Here is a 26,289-nt window from a genome sequence, read left to right as displayed (position 1 = left end):
GCCGACGAGCTCTTTGCTCAAGTCCAGGCTTCGCTCGTGGGCGGCGAGGAGCTGGATTTTGATTATTATACTATTGGCACGAGGCCGGATCCGAGGGATGGGTTGCCGATTCTGGGGCCGGTGGAGGGGTTGAAGGGGATTACGATTGCGGTTATGCATTCGGGTGTTACTAATGCTGCTATTGTGGGTGAGCTGTTGAGCAGGCAGATTTTGAAGGGGGAGGCGGATCCGGCGCTGGAGAATTTTAGGTTTGATCGGTTTGCGAACTCGACGGGGTTGAAGCACTGATAGAAGTCGGACAGATTGGAGATGGTTTGGCTAGGGAGGTGAGCATGTGCCAATTGTCAATAGCGCTAGACTCTTATGGAATGCGGTAAAATGTGCATGTGAGCGACGCGTGACAGCAGCCAAATGTTCTCATTGAACTCGGTTTCGATTGACAGTAGGCGTGTCTACCTTTTTGGCATTTCGCTCCTTGTATTTCCGATGCCATTGCCTGTCGTCGACGGCGATTCTTCGAAGCCCGATACCGTGACGAACCCTCATTACTGCGCATCATCTCGTCCCACGCACGGGTGGCAACACCTCTGCACAGCCGCAAGTGACTAGTACATACAAGTTGAATTGCATTTTGCGTCCAAATCATGTTCTGCGTTTAGCTGTCGGCCTGCTCCGTGAAAGCCGAATATGCCTCCGCATCCATTAGACCCTCAATCTCAGCAGCGTCCGCGACCTCGATCTTCGCCAGCCAGCCCTCATCCTCAGGGCTCTGGTTGATGGTGCCGGGCTTGTCCTCGAGCACCGCGTTGGCCTCCACGATCTTGCCGCTGACCGGGGTCATGATGTCCGAGGCGCTCTTAACGGACTCCACCGCACCAATGGACTCGCCGGCGCTGACCTCGAGGTCAACGGAGGGAAGCTCGACGTACACGACATCGCCGAGGGCCTTAGCGGCGTAGGCGGAGACACCAATGGTTCCTGTGGCTTGTTAGGTCGGTGTCGCGCAAGTCGCAGAAGTTGTCGTGGGGTGGGTTCGTACCAGTCTTCTTGTCGGAGGAAAGCTCGATCCATTCGTGGTCCTCGGTGTACTTCTTCTCGAATGCTGTAGCAAGTTTTTAGCTCCTTGTACTCTTGAGCTCCACGATCCAGCACAAACCTCTTGCGCTGGCAGCAAATGTCCTGCTCGCGGGAGCTCTCAGGCGCAGCACCTGGGGTCTGGCGCAGCGGGCGAAGCTCTGAGAAGTGAGAGAACGGGCGAAGGCGCGCCCTGCGACTGCTGCGGAAGCCATTGTGTGCGGAAAGATGCGGGTATAGGAATATTGTGTGAGTGTGTAGTCGAAAAGTAACAAGTAGAGTTATTCGAAGGATCTCCCAGAGTCCAATCGCAGCGCATGCAAGCGAGCGCGCGCGACCTCGGGGATGACATAACCCAATTCGTAGGGCGCGAACCGGAAAGCCGAGCGTCGTCGAGATAAGATTATCAGATCTCTCCCGAGCGCTAGCCGCAATCTTTGGACATCACCCGCATCGTCTTGCTGTGAGGGAGAGCGGCGCGTATACACCAGCACATCACACCAGCCATGTTGTACGAGTTAATAGGAGTGGTATGTTGAGGCGCAAAGACGGATTTGCGCTAGCTAACAAATCTTCAGGTCCGCCCCGGCCGCGGCGTCAACGAGATCAAAGAGTACATCCACCCACACCTACAACAGACAACTCCCTAGAACATTCTCTAACCCAATCCGCGCAGAATCGCCCGTACAGCTGGCAACCAGGTCCTCTCCACCGGTGGCGTCGTCCGCGGCATCACAAACTGGGGCACCTTCCTGCTCCCCAAGCCCGCGCGCAAGCAGGGAGCAACCTACCACAACGGCCACTACTTCATCATGCGCTTCGACTCGTCTGCCAAGACGCAGCACGCCGTTAAGAGGACGCTCGGTCTGGACCCGCGTATGATCCGCTACTCGATGGTGAAGGTGGGCACGAAGATGGATGAGATCAAGGATGTCGGCGGGAAGGTGGACTGGGGACTTGGTCTGCGGTTATAAGTGGGAGAAAAGCATCGTTGGGACCGGGAAGACACCTGGCAGCATGAGTTGGGCGTTTTGGGAGTTTTGAAAGAGAACAGTTTCGCTGAAGGAACATCCACCGCGGGCGATATCATTGTATCTATACATGGCGGGTCTGTACAATATCTATGCGCATGCTCGAATTTCAAAAGCGCTTATCGAGCAATGCGTCCCTTCTCATTTTGACGATGCCTGCTCCGTCATCAGGGCGACGTTGTCGCGAAAGGATATCTGTGAAATTGTCTCAAGAGAGACGTGGGTATGAAGTACGGTGAATTACAGAAGTCACGATACCCGGAAATTCGCGAGTATTGAATTCATTCATAGATTTTGTAGCAGACCTCCATTCTACGCCTCGCTATGCAGGTGAGTATCCATCAAGCAATCCAACCCAGCAGCCCTGCGACCTTCCTAGCCACTCACGTGAAACCGTTCCGCCTGATACCCTTTGAATGCGCGGGTTCATCATCCTGCAAAGGGGTAAGTACACAATCATTTGACAGCGTAGATGGAACGGAATGCTTGCTCACCTCTAGGAAACCCGTAAGAATTATCAACTTCCCAAACTCCTCCGCGACCTTGTTGGCGTCTTCCTGGTGTGCCAGCTCTCCCTTCATCTGAGGGGCTTTGCTTGCCCGCTTGAAAATGGCCTGCATGCAGAACCGGTTCTGCGAGAGGAAGGTCTTTGCTTGCTGTACTGTGCTCGCGTTGTTCGGTCCTCTAGCGGCCACAACCGCTACGATGACTCTCAACACAGAGCTGAGCAAGCGGTAAAAGTGGTGCAGCGCAGTGGGGTTGTCGATGTCGAGGCCGATGTCAGGATCTGTGGAAAACAGCTGAGATTCGTTGACGGCGGCGAAGAAGCCCGAGTTAAGGACCAGCTGCGAGCCGTCTGTTGTCCTGCACAAGTTGAGGAGCAGCGCGAGAGCCGTGTGAAAGTATGACAGAGTAGTTGGCAAATCTTTGTGATCATCGCGGAAGGCACCGCTAATGCCGCTCAGGCTGCCATCCAAAAGTACGGGTACGAAGTTGAGCTTCGTGAGCGCTCTGAGGAGTGAGGCAGTTGCCTTGCCGGACTGAAAGAGTGCGATCAGCGCGTCAAGGAAAAGCAACGCGGACACTCGCGTACTGCCGCGGCCCGAGAAAGCGTCTTCTGTTAGCACGGAGATGATTCTTTCTCCGGATGTTTGGACTTGCTGGAGAAGTTGTCTGGCGCTTGAGTTTAGTACTGCAGCGTGTGACCTGTCACTCTGAGTTGCTGTCGAAGCCACAGGCGAAGATGACGTGCTTTGGATAAGACAGCAAGTGCGGTAGCACACATCCCGAAGCGCAGGTGTTGTTTCGGGATCCGTGATAGCCTTGAGGCAAACTCTGAATACGGCGAGAATCCTTTCGTCCCTGTTGTTGGCAGCTTGCTGGTCGGTAGAGTCCAGAGTATTTGCAGCTATTGCATTGACGAGCGTGAGTGTGAGACGTGCAAATAAGCCCGCCACATCCATATTGTCGGCCAGAGACTTCTCAAACTTGGGCAGGACGATTTGGAGCGCTTGCAGGGCGATGATCGTTTGCGTTGACTCGGGAAGTCCTCCAATGGTTATGATCGTAGACACAGAGTCGGTCCATGCTTCGACAGCATCCAGTCGCGCACGCTGAATTTCGCTGTACAAATTTCTGCTGCTCAGGGAAGCAAGAAGCGCTGAAATCTCGTCCTGAGCCTGTGTCTCATCGCTGGCGTCTGTGATTGTGCCATCGAGCCAAAGCTCACGTTTACGCAGGGTGAGAAGCTGCCCAATCATGTCTAAGTCGAACTTAACCACGGATTCCGCGTCTTCCACTACGCAGGATGAAAGGTTGATCTCATTCAGCAAAGTCAGATCGGCCTCCAAAGGTTCATGCACCTCTATGTCATAAAAGTCGATCAAATTGAGGACGGAGGCAGCAGGAAGCTCCTCGTCGCCGGTCTCGACCGTGCCGAGCAGAGCATTGACCTGCTTTTCACGGACAGAGTTCATGCTAGCAGCGGCAACAGATCGTAATTCTAAGCCAGCATATTCGAACCATGCTTCACGAATGCGCATGAAGTCGCGGATTCCACATCCTGCTGACTGCAGAAGAATGTCTGTGCTCTGCAGAGATACCGAGTCCCAAACAACGTCCGCACGCGTCTCAAGCAAGCGCATCGCAAGCGCCGGAAGGAAGTCCATGCTGCGGAGCTCGTTTTGAACGAGAGAAGACGACAAGGTAGCAGTGGCAAGCTTTGTGATGAGTTCGAGACATCCGCGCTTCGTCGAGAGTAGCCAAGAGACGTTGCCTGCGCCAAAAACTGTCGGAAGCTCGACAGCAGAGCGTGCGATGATGTGAAAGAGCGACCGTCCAGCGGCAAACAAGCTGTCGTCGGCTGTTACGACAGAGCGCATACGGCCTTGGCCTTCGAGCAGGCCAAGTAAGCTATGTGCAATATTGGGCTTGTTTGGCGATGCGTCAATTGCGCTGTTAAGAAGACCGAGGATCTTCTGTGCCTTCGCTAATTTCAAAGGCTGCGTTTCCGACTCGAGATCCATGATATCGACTTCAAAATCGCGGCGAAGCTCAATGGCGATAATGTCGGTCGCTTCCTGAATTCTGCCGACAAGCCTGTTCCCAATTCTTTGGCCAGACATCGTGTCAATGATACCAGTCAGTTTCCTCGAGGAAGACAATCTCTTCAGAAGGTCGAGAGATTGCATCGCAAGATCGACGTGCCGGCACGCCGCATAGTTCACCAGGTAGACGACGGTATCTAATTGGCTCAGCATTACATCGTCGAAGGAGGCAATCGCAGCGTTTGCCACAGTCATGCCCCTCGAAGGGGCCTGTGTCTTGATCACCGGGCGCACGATATCGAAGTATGTCGGCTGTAATTTCATAGCAAGATTCATGACCTCCACAGCCTTGGCGGTAGCTTGCACTAGAGGGGACATTTCATCTAATGTCTCCAGTTCCTCTGGGAGCTGATGTACACTGTCGAAGAGCGCAGCAATCGTGTTGTTATTGAAGAGGTGCTCCATCGTCCGCGCGAAAGGATGCAAGCGAGTGTACGTGGCGAGTGATGATGTCTTCATAGAGCTCTCAACAGCTAGATTGGTCGTGTTGGCGAGCACCACCAGGTTCTCGTTGAAAGTCGATAAGCAAAGCCAGGCGAACGTCAGGCATGCGTGGCGTAGAACGTTGCTGAGAACTCGGTTCTCATACAGGCCTTGCTGCGCTAATGGTTGCGTCAAGACCTGTCCAAGAACAAAATCCACATAGGGCTCAATTCCAACGTGACGATGGACTGAGCCCAGAGATTCGGGAAAGGGAAGAGCATCCAGTGTAGGATCGGAGTTGTTGCTTGCAGGGATGATGAGAGCATTCAGCAGGTGGACAAAAGAAGTGGCAACCTCAGGATTAGCCGCGATGGACTGGAGGTAATGCTTTTCAGATGCTCCTCTAAGACCAGAAGCAGACTGGGCTCGGGGTGCATTGGTCGTTGGCTGGCCGATTCCTCCGATCCATGTATCAAGAGCGCTCCACAGGCCATCGTTGATGTCTGGCGTTTTATCGGTCAACAGAGCAGCAAGCAAATCGAAGCAGCAGGCCTGCACGTTGGATGGTGAAGCACTTTGAACGAGCTGTAACAAATGGTCATGAAGGCGGAATGGCTGCTCTCGCAGGATCCAATTGCGAGCATCAGAGCTGTTGATGCAGACATGCGATGCAAGACGCAGGTATGCCTCGAGCATGATTGGAGTTTCTTTCTCTTCAACATCAGGATCCGCCATTATGTCTTCTGGACCCGTAAGTGGTTGTGCGACTGCAGGCTTGTTCTTGGTCATCGCAGCATAGAGCTCGAGTTCGTTGAATATCTGAGTCCAGCTGACGGCATAGGCCTTTCGAAGCTTGCCTGACACCATCGCTGTGTCTTCTAGGAGAAAGCGATGTGCTTGATTCGCGGACTTCTCATCGGTTGCTATAGATCGCAGGAGCTCGCAGAACGCAGCAACGCGTGGGGTTGGCAGTCTCTGCGAGGCCCAACGCAGAAATCCATATAGATTTCCTTCTTTGTCCGACCAGAAATCTTCGGCAGCTTCTTGGTCCTCTTGATACGCTCGCGCAATCACAAGGATGAACCTTTCGAGATCCATTGTGTCCGGATGGCCCTGGTCAATCGCCGAAGACAGATAGTTGCGTCTTTCGTCATCTTCCTGCGATTTAAGCTGGCGAAGTAGATCCGGCATATTTGACACGAAAGCGTTGACGAAGGTCTGGAACTCTTCCATCGTAAGCACGGCAAAATGCCGAGATGGTGCAGTGGCATCGTGGGGAAACAAGGCAGAATTGTCAAGGAGAAAACCGACAAGTCCAGCTTTTGCAGGATCATACCAAACTTCTGGCTTCAAGAAATCTGCGATCGAGAGCATCAAATGAAAGGCTTTCTGATGGCAGCATTCTTTGAAAAGCTTGCTCCTTTCTTCTTCCAGTTGCGCAATGGACTTGCCGTTAATGGTAAAGTCCGCAGGGCAATCAGCAAATCGAGCGCTGAACTCCGCGAGCCACCAAACAGTGGTCGCATACTGGAAAGTCTTCACCTTCCATTGTAACTGACCAGGGCCAGGTGCGAACAACTTATGCAGATCCTGAGCAGCTTGGTCAGAGGTTGCCGGATCAGAGCCGAAATACGCCGACCCAGCGATCAAGACAGGAGTGTAATGTGCCATGACGTCCAAAGGAGATTCTGTGCTTGCAGCTTTACTCAAAAACTGGCGGAAATCTTCGGGGAGGACGTGGTTGCCACGGATGATGAATGTCATGATTGCAGCTAGTGTTTCATGCTGGTGAGCCAGGAGCATCCTCTGAGCTTGCAAGGCCTCGCCTGTTGGTGTGGAGAGACTTTGGCCGGTCATAGCCATAAGCTGGACATGGTCTTGTGTCTTCCGAATCAAAGCTTCAATGTCCGTCAACCCTTCAATACACTTGCGCCAATAGGCAGACCGCTCGACTTGTCTACGCTCTTCTCCCAGTAGGATGCTTTCCACAACATCTTGAAGCTGCAGCGCGATCTGATCGTCCGCATCTGGATCAGCGGCCTTGCGAAAGATCAACCGTACGCAATCCAGCAATGTTTCCCTCTCCCGGTGGAAGTGCAGAATCGCCCTCAGCGGCAGGGTTTCGGGGACGCCCTCTGCATCTTCTGCCACAGCCAAACATAGTTTCGCGGCTTCGAGCTCATCCAGATCGAGCTCATCGGACACCGTAATCGCGCCTTCCCTGAAATCGTTACTGATCGAGAACTCGCGGTCTCCGATTTGGACTTTGTTCGTCGCTGGGTCGCCTGAGGTTGTCGCGCTCAAGGCATCCCGACTCTGCTGACTCTTCCTCTTTCGTTCCAAAAGCTTCCTCAGGTCCACAAGGCTGGTTTCCAATTCGATGCTCAGGCGGTCGAGATTCGCTAGACGTGATTCGGTGAAGGATACAAGGTCCCGTTGGAGGTTTTGCAGCCTTTCGAGAGGCTCTTCAAGCTCCATATTGCTAGTAGTTGGTCGCTAGGATGCGATCAGAGGCTTGCAGAGCTCGAGGGGCTTTCGTTGCCCGTGCGGACAGTGGCGCGCAACTTGTTTGTTCGTTCGCTTTATTGTTCTCAAATTCGAGGTCGAGGTGAAGACGCGCTGGAAGCTTTGGCCCGCGTCGCGCTCTCGGGCTTTGATTGGCTAGGGCGCATTGGACTCGACTTCACATTCGCGACGTCCTCCTTCTCTGCCGACGTGGCCTAGAAAGACAGCATTTTCGTTTCACACGTGCCTGAGCGCGGTCCCGACTGCTGTTGGCGCAATTTTCTCCAGCTCTAGATTTGGACAAGAGAACACTATGAATGTTGAGCGCACGACCGCGCCTCGTCCCATCGCTCTCGATGCTGGCCCCTCGTTTGTTTAGGCCAACGGAACAATGGCCGAGGTGACGCTCGTGGACGCCCTAGGTATGAATAAAAGGCGATCTCCATTTTGGCCACACGCTAACAATAGCAGAGCGTGCCGAGTCAAACAGTCCAAGGGAAAGGAGCGAAGGCTTGGCTGATCTCAAGCATATTCTGCGCCACAACCAACGCAATTCGTCGATTGATTCATTGGCAGACGCCTCGTTGCATCGCATCTATGAAGTCCTCTTCACGGTAGTGATTAACGAGCAATCGGCACACGCTCGAGCAAAAACCGCGTCACTCAAATCTGGGGCGTCAAATCGTCTGCAATCATGCGCTGGCGCCCTACGCCTCGCGGTCGAGGTAGGAGTTGTATCGGTGAAGTTGAAGACGGTTAAGGCCCTTTTAGACCACATCATCGAAACCCTGCCTTCATCGGATGGCGAGCTTTGCGAGCCTATTGCGCTGGACTATCCTAAGATCATGCGAATCATATTGGCTCGTCCGTCGCACGTAGAACATCTGCCAAAGGCTGAATGGGAGCGCACTTCACGCTTCTGCATTAAGTACATTCAAGCATCGCAATCTGCCGCCATCGAAGGCGCCGGCATGAATGGTGCAGGAGCAACTTTCACAAGCTCGCGATCGTCTAGGTCGCGTCACCCCAATTCTATTAGCTCTCAAGGCAGTCGGGGCTTTGCCAAATCTGCTGCAGAAGAACTGATGGCGTGCCTTCGCCTGCTAACCGGTGCACCAAACGCGCCTGTCCCATCTCTGGCTTCGGAAGCAGTCTGGAGTGCAATTCGATTTTTGCAATCAAACAGTGCGTCAAATCCCGCCCATCAAGAAGCATTCGCCGTCATTGGAAATGTCCTCGCGTGGACCAGGACAGAAAATATAAGCCTCACCCAGCAAGTTACTAGCCCCTTGATCCGCTTGATGGGATCTTACTGGGGGCCAAAAACTAGCGGTCTGAAGGAGATGCTCGTGGTGTCAATGCATATTCGGCTGTTCTTAACGGATCGTTGCAATGCAGACGGTGCAGACTTACTAGTATCAGAGCTCAGCGCTCTTCTGGAAAGCTTGAAAGCTGAATACTCGAAGCGACAAGAGCGAGATCAGCTACACTTGGATGACCTGCAAGTTTGGAGCGATTCTGCTGCTCCAAAAAGGCCAGCATTCATTCAATGCGGTATTCTGTCGCTTCGTACTAACGGTTCTCGCGCGGAGCAAGGCTGGACTGTCGTGCACCTCATTGCGTTCATTACTGGATTGTTGCGCGACAATGGCATGAAAGACCTAGATGGAACCGGGGATGACAGCGAAGAGAGACCCAGGAAGCGGCTACGGGGAATGGACGATCTCGGAGATTTGCTTTCGCAGGCATCCAACGGCGTTCTTGGATCTCGGATAGCTGCCTTACAGACACTCGCTTTCCTGACGCAGCAAAGCCAAATGTCAGCGACTGACCTTCGACGCATTCTCGACATCCTGAAACCGCATTGTAGTGACGAGAATGCGGCACTCGCATCGTGGTCCCTGACCGCAGTCGCGAGTTGTGCATATCAGGCTTCTTCAACGGATGGCACACTGGTCGCTCTTTGGACCTCGCTGTGGCAAGTTTCGTGTCGTTCGATCACGAGCCCAAGCACGTGCCGTGCAGCTTGTGGTGTGCTCTGCATTATGCTTCGATTCCGTCTGATACCACAAGCCGTGGCATCAGAGCTTTATCAGTCGCTCGCAGTGGCGTTCGAACTGAGTGGACCCCACATACTGTGTGACACTGCGCTCGCCCTTGTCCAAATCATCATGAGAGACTCAGTGTCAATACATCCAAGCTCTGCGCCCATCATTGCGAATAGCGCCATCGGATGGCTGCTGCGAAGATGGGTTCCCAGCAAATTTGATGAACGCTCTTATGCTACTTCATGTACTCTGTTCACCAGCGTTGATGTGGTTGGCCTTGTTGCACTGTACCTTGGTCAGCCCTCGCACCTCTCGGAATCTCTTGGATATCCGGTTTGGGATGTCCTCGGTAGGAGCTGGCTTCGTGCTGAAGAGAATGAGCAACTTATACATTACCTGTTGTCGCTGAGTGACAATCGGGCATTTCTCCAACCAAGCCCGAACTTTCTTCTGGCAAAGACGGTCAAACTATCAGTTCCCAAGGCATCTTCCGAGGCTTTGATACTGAATCACCTTGTCGGCGAAATGACCAGGACGGAAAACTCTTTCTCGCAGATTGTTCATGATCGTCCACAAGGCGTAAGCTCAGATGTCTTCGCGGCGCTTTGTCAATTTGCTGCAGCGTCGACTTGCATGGCGCATTGCATTAAGTTTTCCGACACTAGAGCTCAGCTGGAGCTGCAGCGTCAATGCCACGCGATTTTGAAGCTCATCGCTCGACATGCATCGGACAGAGCGTGCGGTCAGGACAAAGTCGACATCATGTTGACTTCCTTCGCTTCAACATTCTGGCCACCTTCTACCAACGAAGCTACTGATGGTGCTAGAACCAAAAGCAGCGACTGCCGTAGTGCCCTTTGCCGTACTATCACCGAAGCCTTTGCCTCCAGAGCCACACCTCAGGACATTGACGTGACGGTGGATGAAGAAGACATGATGGAAGTCGGCCATTCGTATGAATCCCAAGAAAGCCGCCGAGGTCTTCCACGAACTGGCGCCGTAGATCTTGTGGATGACTCCAGCATCAGCAACAGCACAATTTCATTACGAGCCGTCGTGCCTCTATATGCATCAATCATCACTGCATGTAAGGACGAGACGTCGGAGGTCAACAGCATGGAGAATGCGTCAAGTATTGCGATGGATGCCATACTTTCACTCCCAGAGGCAACAATAATTGCCAGTCGGTTGATTCTCGCAAATCTGCCTTCGCTCATTCCGAACTTGGCTGAGCGCGATACAGAGCGCTTGTTAGAGTTTCTGACAGATAGTATTCTCCAAGACTATGCCTTTGAGCGTTCAGAGGTTGCGATTGGTACCATCCTGGACGCAATGATCGGACTCAAATCCTTCTGGACGAACACAAACAACAAGAACCTAGCTGATCTTGCTCTTGACATGTACGACTGGTGCGTTTCCACGGCATTGAAAGCGGGTGTTCTATCTCCAAGCGTACAGAAGAAGGTGTCCACGCTTCTGTTACAATTGTGCCACGTGAACACAGATTACGGCCGTGACGACGACGTTCCCTCTGTGCGCACGAGCCTCTTTGATCTCTTGCAACGAGGTGCAATATCGGTCCAATTCCATCTTGCCGAACGCATTGCAACCATCTTTAGCCTCTTCACGCTCTCCGCACATGGTGCCATGTTTGATGACTTGCAAAACAGTCTGCCCGCTGAATTCGAATGGACAGAGGGCCTCGCAATGCGGCTGCTTTTCCTCGCAAACTTGGCGTGCTCATGGCACTCACTTCTCCGCCAGTCGATTTATTATATCTTTGAGACCGCGGGACGTGCAGAGAACTCGAGACCATATGCCGCTGTCTGCGTTGAGAAAGTTGCCTCATCGCTGGACTTTGCCAACTCGCAAAAGCTTTTCCACCTCTTTGCTCCTCAGCTTCTGCATTCATGGTTACAGGATCAAGCTTTGGAGTCTCTCCCGTATGCAGCTTTCGGGTTCGATTCCCTTCGTGAATTGCTTGTTAATGCTCAGGTGGAGGTGACAGCGCAATCACTGATGCGAGGACTGGACAGAGATATGCAGTTTTTGGCAGATCAATTGGGTGCTGAAGTGAAGGAGCTCCTCAAACATTCATTTGGCAAAAGCGTCGCATACGCCATCAGTCGGGATATCATCTCGCCGCCTTCGGAGCAAAGCGTAAGCTGTGAAAATCGACTCCGCAATATCATCGGCAGCAAAGAAGAGTACAGAGAATTGTCGGCAGATCATTTCGCTACTATCATGGGGCACTTCTTCCTGTGCGTGAACCAGGACGACGTCGATGATGGCTGGTTGGCGAAGCGCAATAAACCTGTGGTTTACACATCCGCAAGCAAAGCGCTCGCCGAGATCAAAGAGTTCAGCTTTTCCAAGCGTCCAATGCCGGCCCCTCAACAGCCTTCTTTCAAAGGTAAGTACCTCCCTGATCAGATGGAGCGATTCTGTCGCCGAACAAGTCACGACCCCACTGCTCCGTGGGAATCGTCAACATTTTCAGTAGCTGCGAGGATGCTATTCGATCATATGAATTCGGGGCTTGGATCACTCCACAATTGCACAATACTTCGCAAGTTGAGACTTCTCGTCGCCACTGCAGGTGAGGTTGCGGTTATGGGCTATCCACTTGAGATGCTCCTGCGTGGTATCCAGCCGTACTTGACGGATAGTCAATGTGCGGATGACGCTCTTGGTATCGTCGACTACCTGATGCACCGCGGCAAGCGACAGCTCGCGGGAAACCCTACATTCCTCTGTGGTATCTTCACAAACCTTCTCCTTGCGGTCCGAGCTCACATGGGTTCTAAGCAAGACAACACCACACAAGAAACTCAACACCGGGAGACCGTACAGAAGATGCATAGTTTCTACAGTAGGAGCGTGCAATACTTGCGCGACATGCGAGTAAACGTCTCTGCTCAACTGCTCCATGACTATGAAGTTCTGACAGAAGCTCTTTCTCGGCTTGATCTGCCTGGAAATGTGCGAAAGGGCAGCCCAGAGAGTGCATTACTGCTGCTTCTCGTACGTCAAACTGAGGACGAATCCGGTCTCTTTGCAGTCGGCGATTCCCGCGCAGCTCTGATCACCCTAACTCGGAACTTCCAAGTCCCCCAAAGCATGGCAGAAGACGCCCTCGGGGATGATGTCTTATGCATCGAGTACGCTCCGTACCTTTGGCGCGCGATTCAGGTGTCGTCTTTTGACGATCACTTTCTATCATGGTCCGCAAAGGTTATCGGGCGGGCGTACGCTGCAAGTGGCAGCTACGATTCTTTCCCAAAGAAACGAAGGCTCTATGCAGCATACACAAACCCGGATCATCTGGCTGGCGCACAGCGTCCATATGCGTTTCTCATTCGGCGGCTGTGTGAGATTGTGCGATCACCGACACGGGTAGAGTCAGGACTGGCCGAGTTTGTGCTCCGTATCGTGGCTTCGGAGCTGGTTGAAGATTCTGCCGACGAAGCAACATTCCGAGAGACACTTCCCGAAATCCTGGCACCCTCTATATCGAGAGGCACATACGGATACCTGCCACCAACGGTGCCACAGTATGACATCCAAATCAGTAACCGCCAAATGCTCAAATCCGCATTGAAACTTGAAATGCCGACTGAGCTGACCGAATGGGCGACCGGAGTAGCCCTTGTTTTGTGCCGCTGGCCGTCTGCGCCAACACTATTGAACGCAATGCCTACGATACTGCTGGGTTTTCCTCATCTCACCGTGGAGTTCCTCCCCGCCATCATCCACATGATTCTTGAGATCGAAGCTGAAGGGAAGCAAGACCTGCAAAGCGAACTTTCCGCTGCAATTCGAGAACACCTCAATGCGGAAGGAGGACATATGAAACAAATTCAAGAATACATTCTCGACTTGATTCTATATATGCGCCGACAACCATACCCGAGGGAGGCCACCAAGGTGGATAGGTCGCAGTGGCTGGACGTTGACTACATGCGTGCAGCTCAGGTGGCCGCTACATGTGGGAAACCGACCCTTGCTCTTTTGTTAGCAGAATCCAGTGTTGCACCTTCGCAGAAGAGCCGTCGAGCATCAAGTCGTACGTCTGCCGTCCAAGTTCTGCCTGCTCCGGTGCGAGAGGACTTGTTACTTTCAATTTTCGAGCAGGTTGACGAGCCAGACTCCTTCTATGGCGTGGAGCGACCGGCTTCACTGGAGTCCGTTCTCGGTAGACTCGATTACGAGAAGAGCGGCTTCAAAAGCCTGATGTTTCGTTCGGCGCAGGTCGACAGTCACATGCGGCAATCTGGCGAGCTCGGTCCCGAAGACGCCTTGGGCATGGTCCGCTCCTTATCCTCGTTAAACCTCAGCAGCCTGACATTCGCCCTCACATCCGGTATGTTAGGCAACACAGCTGCCGCTACGGGTGATATGCTCGAAAGTGCTCGAAAGCTTCAGCAGTGGGACGTAGCGCTCCCGGAAACCAGCACTGACAGACCATCACGTCTGCTCAACATGTACAAAGAACTCAGCCATGCTGTGAAGTTGGACTCTGCGGTACAGTCTCTGGACAATCTGGCTTTGCAACATATACACTCTGCACAAAAGAGCTATGCATTGTCTAGACCCTCTCAGGAATGGTTCACGAGCCTTGCGCTGGTGTCCGAGTCCCTGGAGCTGACGGCAGCACACGATCAACATGAGGTACTGTCCATCTGGTCAAGGATGCAAGATCGACAAAAATGGATGGAGAAAGCACGTTTTGAAGACTTCGACCTTATTCAACAGGGCCGAATTACCAGTCTTGGTGTCCTAGGGCGCAACGACTCTCTTCTTACAGAGCTTCATGTGGCACGAAACGTTGTTCGTACGTGTGAGGCAAACGCTCTGCTCTCTTACTCATCCTTGGCTAGACAACACGGTCAGTTACAGACTGCTCTTTGTGCCGCGACTCAAGTCAATGACCTAGCTCTTGATCTACAGGCAAGCGGTGTACGCATCGAGGCTGCGGCAAAGCACGAGATTGCCTCAATTCTATGGGAATCAGAAGAGAGCACAGCATCTGTGAAAATGCTGCGAGAGACGTTACGTTCATCAGATATGGAAAGTCAACACATTACTGTCGGGCGGTCAGATTTACTCGCACAGCTCGGCAAGCAGCTCGCGGACGCACGTCTTGAGAAACCGAGCAGCATTCTCGAAGAGTATCTTCGGCCAGCCATAGCACATCTGCCGAAGGAGGCTGTGGGTCGCGAGGCGGGCAGAGTCTACCACGCATTTGCCGCTTTCTGTGACCAGCAACTCCAACACCAAGCGAATGTCGAAGATTTCAGTCGCATCTCGACCCTCCGTCAGCGGAAATTGGAGGAAGTGCGCGACCTCCAGGCACTGGTGAAAGCAGCAAAGAAACCAGCTGATAAAAAAGATCATGAACGAACCCTTGGCAAGGCTGAGCAATGGTTCAAGCTGGACGACGAGGAGTTCCAGCATCAAAAAGCAAGCCGTGAGACTTTCGTGCAGCAGAGTCTACAGAACTATTTGCTCGCATTGCGTGCTTCAGACGAGCACAATCTGTCTGTCTTGCGTTTTTTTGCACTTTGGCTTGAAACTTCCGAGTCAGCCCCTGCAAATGAGGCAGTCAACAAGATCCTGCCCTCTGTTCCATCCTGGAAGTTTGTCGTGCTACTTAATCAGCTCATGTCTCGTCTCAAGAACGACAACTCTAGCTTTCATCTCGCGCTTTCGGCTTTGACGAAGCGTATGTGTCTGACACACCCTTATCACAGCGTTCACCATGTGTATGCATCAACCAGAAGCCCAGCAACGAAAGACGAGGCGACTGTGACGAGATTCAATGCAGCTGCCCTCATACGACAGCAAATCAGTAACGACAAAGGAAAAGGAGACTTGTTCAAGAGGCTATTTTCGGCCGACAGCATGTATAGGTTACTTGCTGAGGAACAAATCTACGACCAGAAAAGCGGAAAGAGGGCTCTGCAAGATATCTCCACTGCGGTGAGAGTCGCGAGAAAGATTCCGGAGCTCCGTCTTCCTCCGGTAACCATCACTCTACCGCTACATCCGGATGGCAATTACGACGACGTCCCGTACGTGACCAAATTTGGCAATACGGTCTCGATCATGACCGGCCTGAGCGCGCCCAAAGTCCTCACTGCATTCTCGTCCGATGGCAAGCAATACAAGCAACTTTTCAAGAGCGGCAATGATGATCTTCGCCAGGACGCGATTATGGAACAGGTATTCGAGGAGGTCAGTAAGATGCTGCAAAACCACAAGGCGACACGACAGCGCAACTTGCACATCCGCACCTACAAAGTTATTCCGACTTCTGCTCGTTCTGGCATTATCGAATTCGTGCCACACTCGATACCAATCAATGAGTTCCTGGCGCCCGCCCATGCGAGATACTATCCTCAAGACTTGAAGAACAATGCAGCACGAGAGAAGATCAGGGCGGTGCAAAGCAACTCCACCGAGACGCGAGTCAAGGAGTTTCGGAAGGTGTGCGATCATTTGCACCCGGTAATGCGCCACTTCTTCCTGGAACGCTTTGACGACCCAGACGACTGGTTTGAGAAGAGGACTGCGTACACGAGGACAACGGCTTCTGTGTCCATGCTCGGCCACATCCTCGGCTTGGGCGATCGACACGGCCATAACATCATGCTCGACGAGAAGACTGGCGAGGTGGTCCACATTGATTTAGGCATTGCTTTCGAGGCGGGCCGAGTGCTCCCTGTACCCGAGCTCGTTCCCTTCCGCTTGACGAGGGACATAGTGGACGGCATGGGCGTCACCAAAACGGAAGGAATTTTCCGCCGCTGTTGCGAGTTCACCATGGACGCTTTACGTGAGGACAAGGACAGTATCATGACACTGTTGAATGTGCTTCGCTACGATCCACTGTACTCGTGGACCGTCTCGCCATTACGTGCGAAGCGCATGCAAGAGGCCCAGGACGGTTTACAGAACGCCAAGGGCGCAGAGGCGGCAGAAACTTCGAAATCAAAATCAGAGTCAGACGGCGGAGAGGCGGATCGAGCACTGGCGATCGTTGAGAAGAAGTTGTCGAAGACGCTGAGCACAGCAGCGACTGTGAACGAGCTCATACAGCAGGCGACGGATGAGAAGAACCTGGCCACCCTGTTCGCGGGTTGGGCGGCGTGGTTCTGAGGAATGGCTCCGAAGCGACGGGTTCTGTTTCATACAAGCATATGTAATTATAACTTTGAGTACGACCGTGTATCACCAGAAATGGATATCTACATTGAGTCTATAGTGTTGTTGCACATATTGATTGGTGCGCGGGGCAAGATTTGGCTGTGATCCTCGCCGCCCGCTTTTGAGTCACGCCCGCCTTTCGGGACGAATTTCTTGCGATTGAGCATCGCATGTGAACCACCACCCAGCGCATTACCCGCAATCTATAAGAACTACAAGCTACAGAGACCCGATAGCTTCACAAATACCGAACTTACGTCCTCGACATAATTGCAATCCTGCGACCTCGCACTACCAACTCAGGTCGCCCGCAGACGGACACGAACCCCACCTACACGATACCAAGGACACGCGAAATGGCAGCTTTTAATTGATTGCGTCGCGCGACACAGACTATCCTGGATTTTTTGGCACACTGTTGCACAACGGCACCTACGATCAACTCGCGCGCTCGCGTTGTTTGTCCATCAAACATCCACAACCCGCAAGGGACTACTCGGTAAGGTAAGGACCGCTTGAACAATATATACACGAACACTTCCCCGAAGATGGCCGAGCCCGCGAAGGAGGTTCCCAAGCAGGATGACGAGAAGCTGTCTCCAGCTGAGCTGAAGAAGAGGGCAAAGGCAGAGAAGCAGGCAAGGCGCGCGGCACAGAAAGAGTCCACAGGCGCGCCTCCAGGTGGACCACCTACAGCGAATGGCGCGCCCACCGGCGAAGCAGGTTCAAATCAGCAGTCAAAGCAGGGCGACCAAAAACAGAAGGGTCAGCAGCAGAAGCAGGGAGGACAGGACAAGACGCAACACAAGCGCTCTGGCTCACAGGCACAATCACAAGTTCTGGCACACAGACGGCGGCCCTCACAAGGCGGTGCTGCACTTCAAGCTGCCGTAGCGAATTCTAATGTGCCCAAGGAGCCAAAGAAGGAGAACAAGCAGGTCGAACTATTCAGTCACCTCTATACCCAGCGCAGACATACTGTTGAGGGCGTCTCGAAAGATGTGCATCCCGCCGTGCTCGCCCTGGGCTTCCAGATGAGCAGCTACGAGCTTTGCGGTAGCAGCGCCCGCTGCGTTGGTATGCTGCTTGCCTTCAAGGAGGCTATTCAGGCGTACACCACACCTCTCGGTACTTCTCTGGCACGACACATGACAACCCACTTTCTCTCGCCCCAAATCGATTTTCTCAAGTCATGTCGCCCCATCTCCGAGAGCATGGGAAATGCGATCCGCTTCTTGAAGAAGCTGATCGTAGAGATCGACCCCAGTGTCGAAGAAACAGAGGCAAAGGCATTCCTGTGCGAGCAAATCGACATCTTCATCAGAGACCGCATCACAGTCACCGACCAGGCCATCGCCTCGTCCGCCCGCACACAGATCAAGCCGAACTCGGTCGTTCTCACATATGCCAACTCCTCTCTCGTCTCGAAGACTCTCCTGCAAGCTCACGCGGACGGCATCCCTTTCCGAGTCATCGTCGCAGACTCCCGCCCCTTGTACGAGGGCAAAAACCTCGCCAAAACCCTCATGCTTGCCGGTCTCGAAGTTGAATACACCCCGCTCTCCGGCATTGCACACGCAGTCAAAGACGCCAACCTCGTCCTTTTGGGCGCGCACAGCATGCTCTCTAACGGCCGCTTGCAATCGCGCGTCGGCACCGCCAGCGTCGCCATGCACGCGCACCAAGCCGACGTGCCCGTCATAGTGCTCTGCGAGTCCGTCAAGTTCACCGGCAAAGTGGCGCTGGACTCGATCGTGCTGAACGAGGTCGCGCCGTCGGAAGAGCTCCTGCTCCCGCAGCCTGCGAGCGAGGCTTCGCAGCAGTCAGCCGGTGAGGACAAGGACGAGGAGAGCTCGTCGTCGAAGGTCAAACAGCTTGGCGACTGGAGGGACATCAAGAACCTGCAGATCCTCAACCTCATGTACGACATCACGCCGGCTGAGTATATTCGCATGGTCATCTGCGAGTACGGCAGTTTACCGCCTAGCTCGGTGCCTGTCGTGCATCGGTTGGCCAACGAGGGTGTGTAAGCGGTTGTCAGGGAGGAAAGTTTTGGCTTTGTATCGAGTTTTCCGTTTGCTCAAACGGCGCACGCATGGAGTTCTCGCGGAGGGTATGTTGCCGAAAAGGGACTGTGCAAGAGTATACTAGGTACAGGCTTAATGCCATCATGATTCAATTCAGAATTTTAGATTCGGACGGACTCTTGGTGCGAGCTCTGTTTTGTGAACCCGCGAGTTTTCCGTAGTATTGTTGGCAATCACATTCTATTGCAAAGAGAGCAGCCTAGAGATAGTCGTGAGATGAGAAATATAGTACACTCGCTACGGGAGACAGTAGACAACCCAGTCTCACCCTTAGCATGCTGCAAACCCAAAAGCGCTGCCAAAAAGTTTTATACACAGAGAGAAAGCCCTTCAAACGTGAGGTATCCCGCTTCTCCTCAAATACAACGACGAACGATCCTTCCTTCATGATGCAAAAAAAGAACAGGCCCCCTTTATCGCTCGTTCATTTAGAGCGCGGGCTTGGCCGCCTGCTCACCGGCCTGCGCGCCGCCGGTCAGGACCTCGCTGGCGCCCTGCTGCATGCGCATCTCGCGCTCCATCTCCTGCATCTGCTGCTCCTCGCTGAAGGCCAGCGCCCAGGGGATGCCGAGCAGCAGCGCGCTGGTGCTGATGACCCACAGGGCCTTACCGCTGAAGCTGAGGCCGGAGGCCGTCCAGTCGTAGGTTGTGTTGGCGGCGGAGGAGATGCGCTTGCGGTAGGTGGGCGGGACGATGTCGGCGAGCGCGGCGATGCGGTCGGCAAGCGATTCTTCGTAGGAGTCGTCGGAGATCTCGCTGGTGTCGGACTCTGAGGGCACTGTTAGTAAAGGTTCTGGAGGGAATGAATGCGCATGATGCGCAATCGATGCGGCATACCAGAGTCGGTGTCCCAGTCGTCCTCCTCCTCGATCTTGGGGCCCTGCTGCTGGGCCTGGAAGTCCTCGTCGGGAACCTCTTCGAGCTTGACCATTGTGGCGGATGTGTGTGAGAGACTGGGGTATGTAGTAGGGCAAGGGGGAAGCCGGTTTCGAGAGTGGGTTGATGGGCGATGAATAGGTGGTTGTCCGTATGGACACACGTGAGAGCTGCTTCCTGCTTCACTTCGAGATTCGGGAAAATACTTGCGAGGCAGGTCTGCCGGTTCGCTCGAAGTCCGTCAGGTCCACTCGTCGAACATCAGCAACGAGGTGCACGATATGTTAATGTATGCTGAGGTAGATATTTGTATGTCATGGAAGGAACCTTTTAGCGATGGTCGCCCAAGCTTTTACTATAACAAAATGATGGTCTGGAAAACATGGCGCAGCTGAACGTTGACTTGCCTTGAGCGCGCGGGACGAACGAATGTCGAGTAATAAGCAGCACAAAATCATCCCACACTCTGTCGCGGACGTTCATCATGAGTGCGTGCTTTCTGCATCTCAAAATATATCCGTGTTGCACTGGAATCAAATTAAACAACCATACCCTCTCTCCAACATGTATATGTTCTGTGTCTAGGACAGTATATGTTGGGAGAAAGATATTAATGGCCTGGGTGCCCACCAATGCTTGGGGCTCTCAGGGTTAGGGTTAGGGTGGTCGACGGCCTCCTTTACCAGACCCACTTAACTCGACCTGAACATGAAACTCGACCATAACATCCATCACCAAAGCTCACATAGCCCTCCCTCTCCATCACCCACCACTGGATCTTTCCGTGGCTTCGGCACCTTCCACACCCTCTCATACGCCCCCTCCGACTCTCCACCAACCGCGAAATCCCACTCGCTCCCCTCAGGATACGCACCCATCATCGTAAACCCCTCCAAATTCACGCCCCTCAACCCCTCAACATCCACCGCATGCCCATCGCCCGGCGTAAGCAACTTCAGCGGCGCCTCCGGCAACGTTTCGAAAGTCTTGTGCGCCGTCCCAGCCGGCAGGATGAAGACGTCGCCCGCGCTCGCCTCGACCTCCACGCCGCCGTCTTCCTGCCCTTGAATCACATCCTCGCCTGTGACCACGTCCGCAACGCCGAACCGAATCCTCGCCGTGCCCGTCAGCACGACCATGCACTCGTGCGCGCCGGAGTGGTAGTGCGAGCGCTGGTCTTTGCCGTAGCGCCAGATCCACTGCGTCGCCCAGCCGTTGCGGGCGAAGCGCTCGTGCAAGGCGAGGGGCCGGCGGTCGTGTTCTGAGGGGAAGTGGTTGCGGTAGTGTATTAGCGGGCGTGGCGAGTTGGGGATGAGGGCTGTTGGGGGGAGGTGATAGGTTTTGGTGTCTGGCATGTTGTTTACATGTGTGTGGTGTTGAGATTGGTGTTTGTTGAATTACGGTATCATTTATGTCAAGACGAGCGTTCCATGAGAGCGATTTCAAATGGACGATGTGAAAGGGTGAAGGGAAGGCATATAGCCCCGCTCACACACGGGAGGCCATCCGATCCGATTGAAAGTCGCTGAAAGAGGTTATCAAATCCGGTGTCGCGCGTAGCCCGAGGTCATCCGTGTTGCCGTTCAATCTCATCGATGAAGCATCTCATCGATATATTAGACGGAATCCATCAGATACGTTGAAGACGAAAAGCGCAACGGACTTCGATTGCAAGACAAACAGAAGCTCATACTGTCCTCGACGTAGGTATTTCTCATTCCAGGATTACACTTTCATGAGACAGAAGCCGGACCCAAAACAAAAACGCCAGATTCGTCAGGTTACTCCTTGTTACGAATTTTCCCAATGCATTATTCGTGAAAATCTGATCAGAAGACACGCCGTACAACACCAGCGTAGTCCCTCAAGCGCCAACCTTAGCAGTAGCCGTAGCCCCAACGCCAGCCGGAATCTCGCCCCTCTCGATCCTCTCTCTCTCCTTCGTCGCCTCAGGATTGAGCGGCTTGTTATAGTCATACCCGACCTCCTTGACAATTCCCAGACCCTTCGTGCGCCCCTCGCGGAACAGAATCCTGTCGCCGACAGCCAAGAACTCCGGTCTCTGCACGAACCTGAACGCGACAGTCGCCCTGTCGCCAGTGCGGATGTACGCGCGGTCGATGTCGACTATAGAGCAGGTCTGCGATATCGGGCCGACGTGCAGCATGGCCTGGTACTTTGTGCGAATGGTCGTGGCGTGCGACAGGATCAGGACCTCGGCGATGAACTCTCTGTGGACCTTGGGCTGCGGCGCAGGCACGTTAGGGTTCGCCTCGGATTTGGCGAGCAGCACGACCATGCCCTTACGGACGTCTTTGCGGCGCACGCGGCGCAGGGCGAAGGATGCTGACTGGCCTGCCGAGCAGCCGGGCACGGAGATGCGCTTGCGCTCGATCGATCGGATGGTGGTTGTTGTGAACTGGCCGAGGGAGTCGGGGCCGACGAGGACGGTGTCGCCGGCGTGGACGACGCCAGACTTGACGACACCGCTGACTACTGTGCCGACGAACGGGACGGAGAAGGTGTCGTTGATGTGGAATTCGAATGGTGCGTCGATGTCGTATTTTCCGTGGTGAGGAAGGATATTCAGGAACTCGCGGACGAGATCGATGTGCTCGCCAGTGACGTTGGAGACCTGGAAAATGGGGCAGATGCGCTGGCTGACGAACTCGCTTGCGGTGTTAACGCAGTCCTCGCGGTTTTTGATGAAGATAGGAATCTTGCGGGCGCCTGGAGACTTGAGGATCTTCGTGAGCTGAGTGAGCGTCTGCTGGAGGATTTGAGGCGGGCAGATATCGATCTTCGTGACGACGACCATGACGGGAACGTTGAGCGCGAGAGCAATGCCGAGATGCTCCTTGGACATGCCGATCAGGCCGTTGTTCGCCGCGACCATGAGCAGACAGTAGTTTGGCTCAGAGCTGAGCAAGCCGAAGACGGTGGTTCTCAAGTAGCGTTCATGGCCAGCCAGATCGGTGAAAGAAATGACCTTCGCGCTGCGTTTGCCAATCTCCTCCCATCCTAGCTTGCGACCTGGGACGCCCGAGACGACAACCTCGCCCTTGGTGTCGAAGCCCATGATCTCCATACCAACGGACGATGTTCTTCCAGACTCAATCTCATGCTTGTGTCGGAACAGGTTGACACGCGCTTTGCCCCTGCCATCATCCAAGCCACCCTTGACTAGTACACCAAGCATCGTGCTCTTGCCCGCATCCACATTACCCACCACCGCAACTCTCGTCTCAATCGTGTCATCAATCCCCTTCGGCTGCCGCCGTATCATCATCTTACCCACACAGCCAGGCTCGCGCTTGTTCTCATTCCCAACATCCACCGTGCTGTCCGGCACATTCTTCGTCATCAAGATCTTCCAATCCGCCTGCATGCCCTTCAGCACCTCCTGCAGCCGCGCCAGCGCAGCCTCCCACTCGCGCTCCGACAGCGCCTGCGAGTCGCCATTGTCCTCCAGGCCGACGTCGAACAGGCACTCGCCGTGGCCCTCCTGTATTCGCGCCTCGAGGATGCTCTGCAGCTGCCTCGTCTTGTCTTCCACGGCCTCGTCGCTGAGCAGCAGGTCCTTTAAGCGCACTTTAGGCTTGTCGTCGTTGAGGTCGAGCGTGTCGAGGATGTCGAGCTCGGCGTGCTCGGTTTGGGTTTGCTCGGCGTTGTCGGTTTTGAAGGGCAGGCGGCGGTGCGCTTGTTGCTGTTCGACGTAGTCTGCGAAGTCGCTGAGCGCCTGCAGGATCGTTCATTAGCATCGATACAGCTTATGCGAGAGCGCATGGCATCATGGAGCATACCGACTCGCCCGCGCGCCGCTCTTGCGCCGAGTGGGGCGCGTTGGCCTTATACCGCTCTTGTCTCGTGGCCATGATGTGTGGAATGTGGTGGGTGAACTTAGGTGTTTAGGGATCAATGCGATATTCGGAGGGTCATGTCTGCTCTGTGGAGTCGATAGGGTAGTGAAGAGGTCCGGGGAGCTCAAGGTGGCGATTGCCTGAGCTTAAGACTAAGGTTGGTATAGTCGTAATCGAGCCGCCCCACGGTGGAGAGTCATCGCGCTGTACCCCACGTGTGTCATGCCACTTCCACTTTGCACACCGCACGGCGGCGGCGAAGGAAGCGGGTGCGACTGCCGAATCATGGAGTCGGAATGTGGGGGTTTGACGATGAGTCCTCCCCTTTGTGGCTATGTCTTCACTTCGGTGTCTGTATTGATGAGACGATGAGCTGGCCCGCAATACGATGTGGCGGGCTGTGTCACATTTGATGATTCTCAAAGTTGGGCTTGCATTGAGCGGAGGAATCACAGCCACGGATCCGTATGCACATTCATAGAACGTCCTGTTTTTGACATGTCTAGACTATGTAACATTTTACATAGAATTCTTGGCCTCTCTGAGTGCTGCCATAACATCCACGCGCTCAGTCTTGCCGGTGAACTTTTGGATGACAGGGTCCTGCAACAATTAGCATCGCAATTTGTTGTCCCGCAATCGCAGCAGTAATGTTCTGGTACTCACATCGAGTCTCATGAAAACATTGTGGTTCTGATGGCATGTCAGCGATCAGGCCTAAGCTTCGCGTTGTGAAGGTGCAATACCTTCTCATCACCAATGGTGAATTTGCCCTGAGTCTGCTTGTTCGCATTGGTGAAAGCCTCGAGTTTCTTGACGGGCTCAGACTGCAGGACCTTGATGCCGAACTTGACATTGCCCTTGGTGTACTCGTGGCCAGGCTAGTAAAGTTGTAAGCTGGTGCAACTGTAAGCCAAACAAGGGAAGATGATCAACATACGTAGACCTTGGTGTCGTCAGGAAGAGCGCCGAGCGTTTCGTTCAATGCTTTGTCCATCTCCTGAGCATTGCCTTCGAAGAATCGGCCACAGCCTGGACGTCGATTAGCATGATGGTGAGTGAGCACGACCAGGATACGGCACGTCCGTACCGCCAATGAACAAGGTGTCACCAGTGAAGACTGCACGGTCGTTGCCATCTTCGAACAGATAGCAGATGCTGTCTTGCGTGTGGCATGGAGTGTGAAGAGCCTTGACTTTGATGCCATCGCCAATGGTGAACGTCTCGCCATGGCTAGGTGTCTTGGTGACTTTATCGCAATCCCTGCCGCCGATGATGGGGAGAGGGTAGCTCTTCAGGACTTCGGAGTTTCCACCAGCATGGTCGTGATGGCTGTACTATAGTGAGCTCAGCTCGCGCTGGTCGAAGAAAGGGACCTACTGGTGAGTGTTGATGATGTTGGTGAGCTTAAGGCCGCCATCGGTGGCTTTCTTGAGATGGGGGAGAACCCTGATGTTATGTCAATGGCAACCGATGCGGGATGGTGGCATACATGAATACGCACTCTGAAGGGTTGGCGGGGTCAATGATGACAGCCTGTCTGCTCTTGTCGTCGCTCACGAGGTATGCATAGTTGTTGCCGCTCCCCTCCCCTGCAGGAGTCAGTGTTATCTTCAAAGCAGTGTGCAAAATCTATATGAACGATGGGAATGGGATCATGTGGAGCGTCTTGAACAGTTGAACAAGATCCCTGTGTTGCTCCTAAAGACCGAATTTGCGACGAGTTTCAGACGAGTCAAGGCACTTACACATCGGAATCGATTGGATATGCATCTGTCTAGCAACCACAGGCTGGACGGTGATCGTGTCAGTGCCTGAATAGTAAGCCCAGTATACGGACACAAGGGCGATTCCTACAGCAACGGAGACAGTCGAGCTGATTGGTCGTGTGAAGGCACGCTTGGCTACGTTCAGCAGACTCATCGGCGACCGTGTATTGGTATGGGTTGTGGATGTGCCACACGAAGCGAGGCACGGTAGCGTAGTACAGGTGGTAGGTATGTTGTAGGCGTAAGCCTGTGATGTCAGTATTGCGAGAGAATGAGGGAATCGAGGAGACGAAAGCGCGGCACCGCGGCCACCCACCGACGGCGTTTGCTTGCCACTGGCCGCTGCAGCTTCATCGTGAGACTCTCTTCTGCAACAACAAAGTCATTTCACGACAGCGTGACAACGAGGGGGAGCGTTACTTGGAGGCCGATCTGATGAGATGGATACAGCGAATAGATCTAGCAGCATATCAAAGCACGAAATGCATCCGTATGGTATGTAGAAGACACCTTTCGACCTGTCGTTCTCATGCACCGGTCGAAAGTTGATGCCTGAAATGCCTGATCGTCGGCGGAGGCGGGCTTCCTCCTCCGCCGCTTCTCTCGTAGAGCTGGCATCATGGCGGCCGCTCCCGCGCTAGTGGTGTGGTCATAACCTGGTCACACTCTTGCGCCGCCACCGGGCCATTTTCTCCTATCTGCAATTCACTCTCTGTGTCTGCTCTTGTTCTCTCGTGATCCAAAACACTCGTCCTTCAGATCTTCCTGCGATCCATCGACGATTCTCAGTCTTCTCACACC

General features: G+C 53.8%; 10 protein-coding genes across 10 annotated transcripts in view; 4 read left to right on the top strand and 6 right to left on the bottom strand.

Annotated features, from left to right (window-relative positions):
• Positions 1–133, top strand: part of WHR41_01089 (uncharacterized protein) — a gene marked incomplete at both ends in the record, with an annotated part of 1,080 nt that extends 947 nt beyond the window's left edge. Inside the window, one exon of the mRNA XM_069369695.1 lies at positions 1–133. This exon is cut by the window's left edge and continues 947 nt beyond it. Coding sequence (XP_069232982.1) covers positions 1–133 — 133 coding nt within the window.
• A 522-nt stretch (positions 134–655) lies between these two features.
• Positions 656–1,289, bottom strand: WHR41_01088 (uncharacterized protein; the record flags this gene model as incomplete). Its single annotated transcript, XM_069369694.1, has 3 exons — positions 656–978; positions 1,040–1,102; positions 1,157–1,289. 3 exons carry the CDS (start codon positions 1,287–1,289, stop codon positions 656–658), a joined length of 519 nt encoding a protein of 172 aa, XP_069232983.1.
• Positions 1,290–1,523: 234 nt separating this feature from the next.
• On the top strand, positions 1,524–2,352 carry WHR41_01087 (mitochondrial 37S ribosomal protein bS6m). The gene is made up of 3 exons (XM_069369693.1): positions 1,524–1,604; positions 1,653–1,687; positions 1,751–2,352. The coding sequence occupies exons 1-3, from the start codon at positions 1,581–1,583 to the stop codon at positions 2,046–2,048; spliced, it is 357 nt and encodes a 118-aa protein (XP_069232980.1). The 5' UTR covers positions 1,524–1,580; the 3' UTR covers positions 2,049–2,352.
• On the bottom strand, positions 2,346–7,612 carry WHR41_01086 (uncharacterized protein; the record flags this gene model as incomplete). Its single annotated transcript, XM_069369692.1, has 2 exons — positions 2,346–2,539; positions 2,600–7,612. The coding sequence occupies 2 exons, from the start codon at positions 7,610–7,612 to the stop codon at positions 2,489–2,491; spliced, it is 5,064 nt and encodes a 1,687-aa protein (XP_069232981.1). The 3' UTR covers positions 2,346–2,488.
• A 262-nt stretch (positions 7,613–7,874) lies between these two features.
• Positions 7,875–16,848, top strand: WHR41_01085 (uncharacterized protein; the record flags this gene model as incomplete). The annotated part of the gene is made up of 2 exons (XM_069369691.1): positions 7,875–8,061; positions 8,111–16,848. Exons 1-2 carry the CDS (start codon positions 8,031–8,033, stop codon positions 16,846–16,848), a joined length of 8,769 nt encoding a protein of 2,922 aa, XP_069232978.1. The 5' UTR covers positions 7,875–8,030.
• Positions 16,849–17,444: 596 nt separating this feature from the next.
• WHR41_01084 (uncharacterized protein) lies at positions 17,445–18,926 on the top strand (the record flags this gene model as incomplete). The annotated part of the gene is made up of 1 exon (XM_069369690.1): positions 17,445–18,926. One exon carries the CDS (start codon positions 17,445–17,447, stop codon positions 18,924–18,926), a length of 1,482 nt encoding a protein of 493 aa, XP_069232979.1.
• A 218-nt stretch (positions 18,927–19,144) lies between these two features.
• WHR41_01083 (uncharacterized protein) lies at positions 19,145–20,294 on the bottom strand. Its single transcript, XM_069369689.1, has 2 exons — positions 19,821–20,294; positions 19,145–19,752 (listed from the first exon to the last, which is right to left on the bottom strand). The coding sequence occupies exons 1-2, from the start codon at positions 19,912–19,914 to the stop codon at positions 19,412–19,414; spliced, it is 435 nt and encodes a 144-aa protein (XP_069232976.1). The 5' UTR covers positions 19,915–20,294; the 3' UTR covers positions 19,145–19,411.
• A 296-nt stretch (positions 20,295–20,590) lies between these two features.
• On the bottom strand, positions 20,591–21,214 carry WHR41_01082 (uncharacterized protein; the record flags this gene model as incomplete). The annotated part of the gene is made up of 1 exon (XM_069369688.1): positions 20,591–21,214. One exon carries the CDS (start codon positions 21,212–21,214, stop codon positions 20,591–20,593), a length of 624 nt encoding a protein of 207 aa, XP_069232977.1.
• A 509-nt stretch (positions 21,215–21,723) lies between these two features.
• Positions 21,724–23,843, bottom strand: WHR41_01081 (uncharacterized protein; the record flags this gene model as incomplete). Its single annotated transcript, XM_069369687.1, has 2 exons — positions 23,663–23,843; positions 21,724–23,598 (listed from the first exon to the last, which is right to left on the bottom strand). Exons 1-2 carry the CDS (start codon positions 23,732–23,734, stop codon positions 21,724–21,726), a joined length of 1,947 nt encoding a protein of 648 aa, XP_069232974.1. The 5' UTR covers positions 23,735–23,843.
• Positions 23,844–24,193: 350 nt separating this feature from the next.
• On the bottom strand, positions 24,194–25,680 carry WHR41_01080 (uncharacterized protein). The gene is made up of 9 exons (XM_069369686.1): positions 25,577–25,680; positions 25,468–25,510; positions 25,224–25,311; positions 25,100–25,168; positions 24,810–25,051; positions 24,660–24,751; positions 24,466–24,600; positions 24,386–24,412; positions 24,194–24,322 (listed from the first exon to the last, which is right to left on the bottom strand). The coding sequence occupies exons 1-9, from the start codon at positions 25,640–25,642 to the stop codon at positions 24,239–24,241; spliced, it is 846 nt and encodes a 281-aa protein (XP_069232975.1). The 5' UTR covers positions 25,643–25,680; the 3' UTR covers positions 24,194–24,238.
• Between the last annotated feature and the right edge of the window lie 609 nt (positions 25,681–26,289).

The sequence above is a fragment of the Cladosporium halotolerans genome (genome assembly GCF_011745625.1).
Source record: "Cladosporium halotolerans strain TM138-S3 chromosome Unknown Sca3, whole genome shotgun sequence".
Taxonomy (NCBI): Eukaryota; Fungi; Ascomycota; class Dothideomycetes; order Cladosporiales; family Cladosporiaceae; genus Cladosporium; species Cladosporium halotolerans.
This window is presented reverse-complemented; position numbering and strand designations above follow the sequence as displayed.

Excerpts from the sequence above, each read along its gene's own strand:
- WHR41_01083 (XM_069369689.1), bottom strand. The coding sequence starts at position 19,914 with ATGGTCAAGCTCGAAGAGGTTCCCGACGAGGACTTCCAGGCCCAGCAG. Across the intron at positions 19,753-19,820 it reads CGACTGGGACACCGACTCTG|AGTCCGACACCAGCGAGATC; the intron begins GTATGCCGCATC and ends CAGTGCCCTCAG.
- WHR41_01080 (XM_069369686.1), bottom strand. The coding sequence starts at position 25,642 with ATGAGTCTGCTGAACGTAGCCAAGCGTGCCTTCACACGACCAATCAGC. Across the intron at positions 24,752-24,809 it reads TGACACCTTGTTCATTGGCG|GCTGTGGCCGATTCTTCGAA; the intron begins GTACGGACGTGC and ends ATCGACGTCCAG. Across the intron at positions 24,323-24,385 it reads ATGTTTTCATGAGACTCGAT|GACCCTGTCATCCAAAAGTT; the intron begins GTGAGTACCAGA and ends TAATTGTTGCAG.
- WHR41_01087 (XM_069369693.1), top strand. The coding sequence starts at position 1,581 with ATGTTGTACGAGTTAATAGGAGTG. Across the intron at positions 1,605-1,652 it reads TGTACGAGTTAATAGGAGTG|GTCCGCCCCGGCCGCGGCGT; the intron begins GTATGTTGAGGC and ends ACAAATCTTCAG. Across the intron at positions 1,688-1,750 it reads GGCGTCAACGAGATCAAAGA|AATCGCCCGTACAGCTGGCA; the intron begins GTACATCCACCC and ends CAATCCGCGCAG.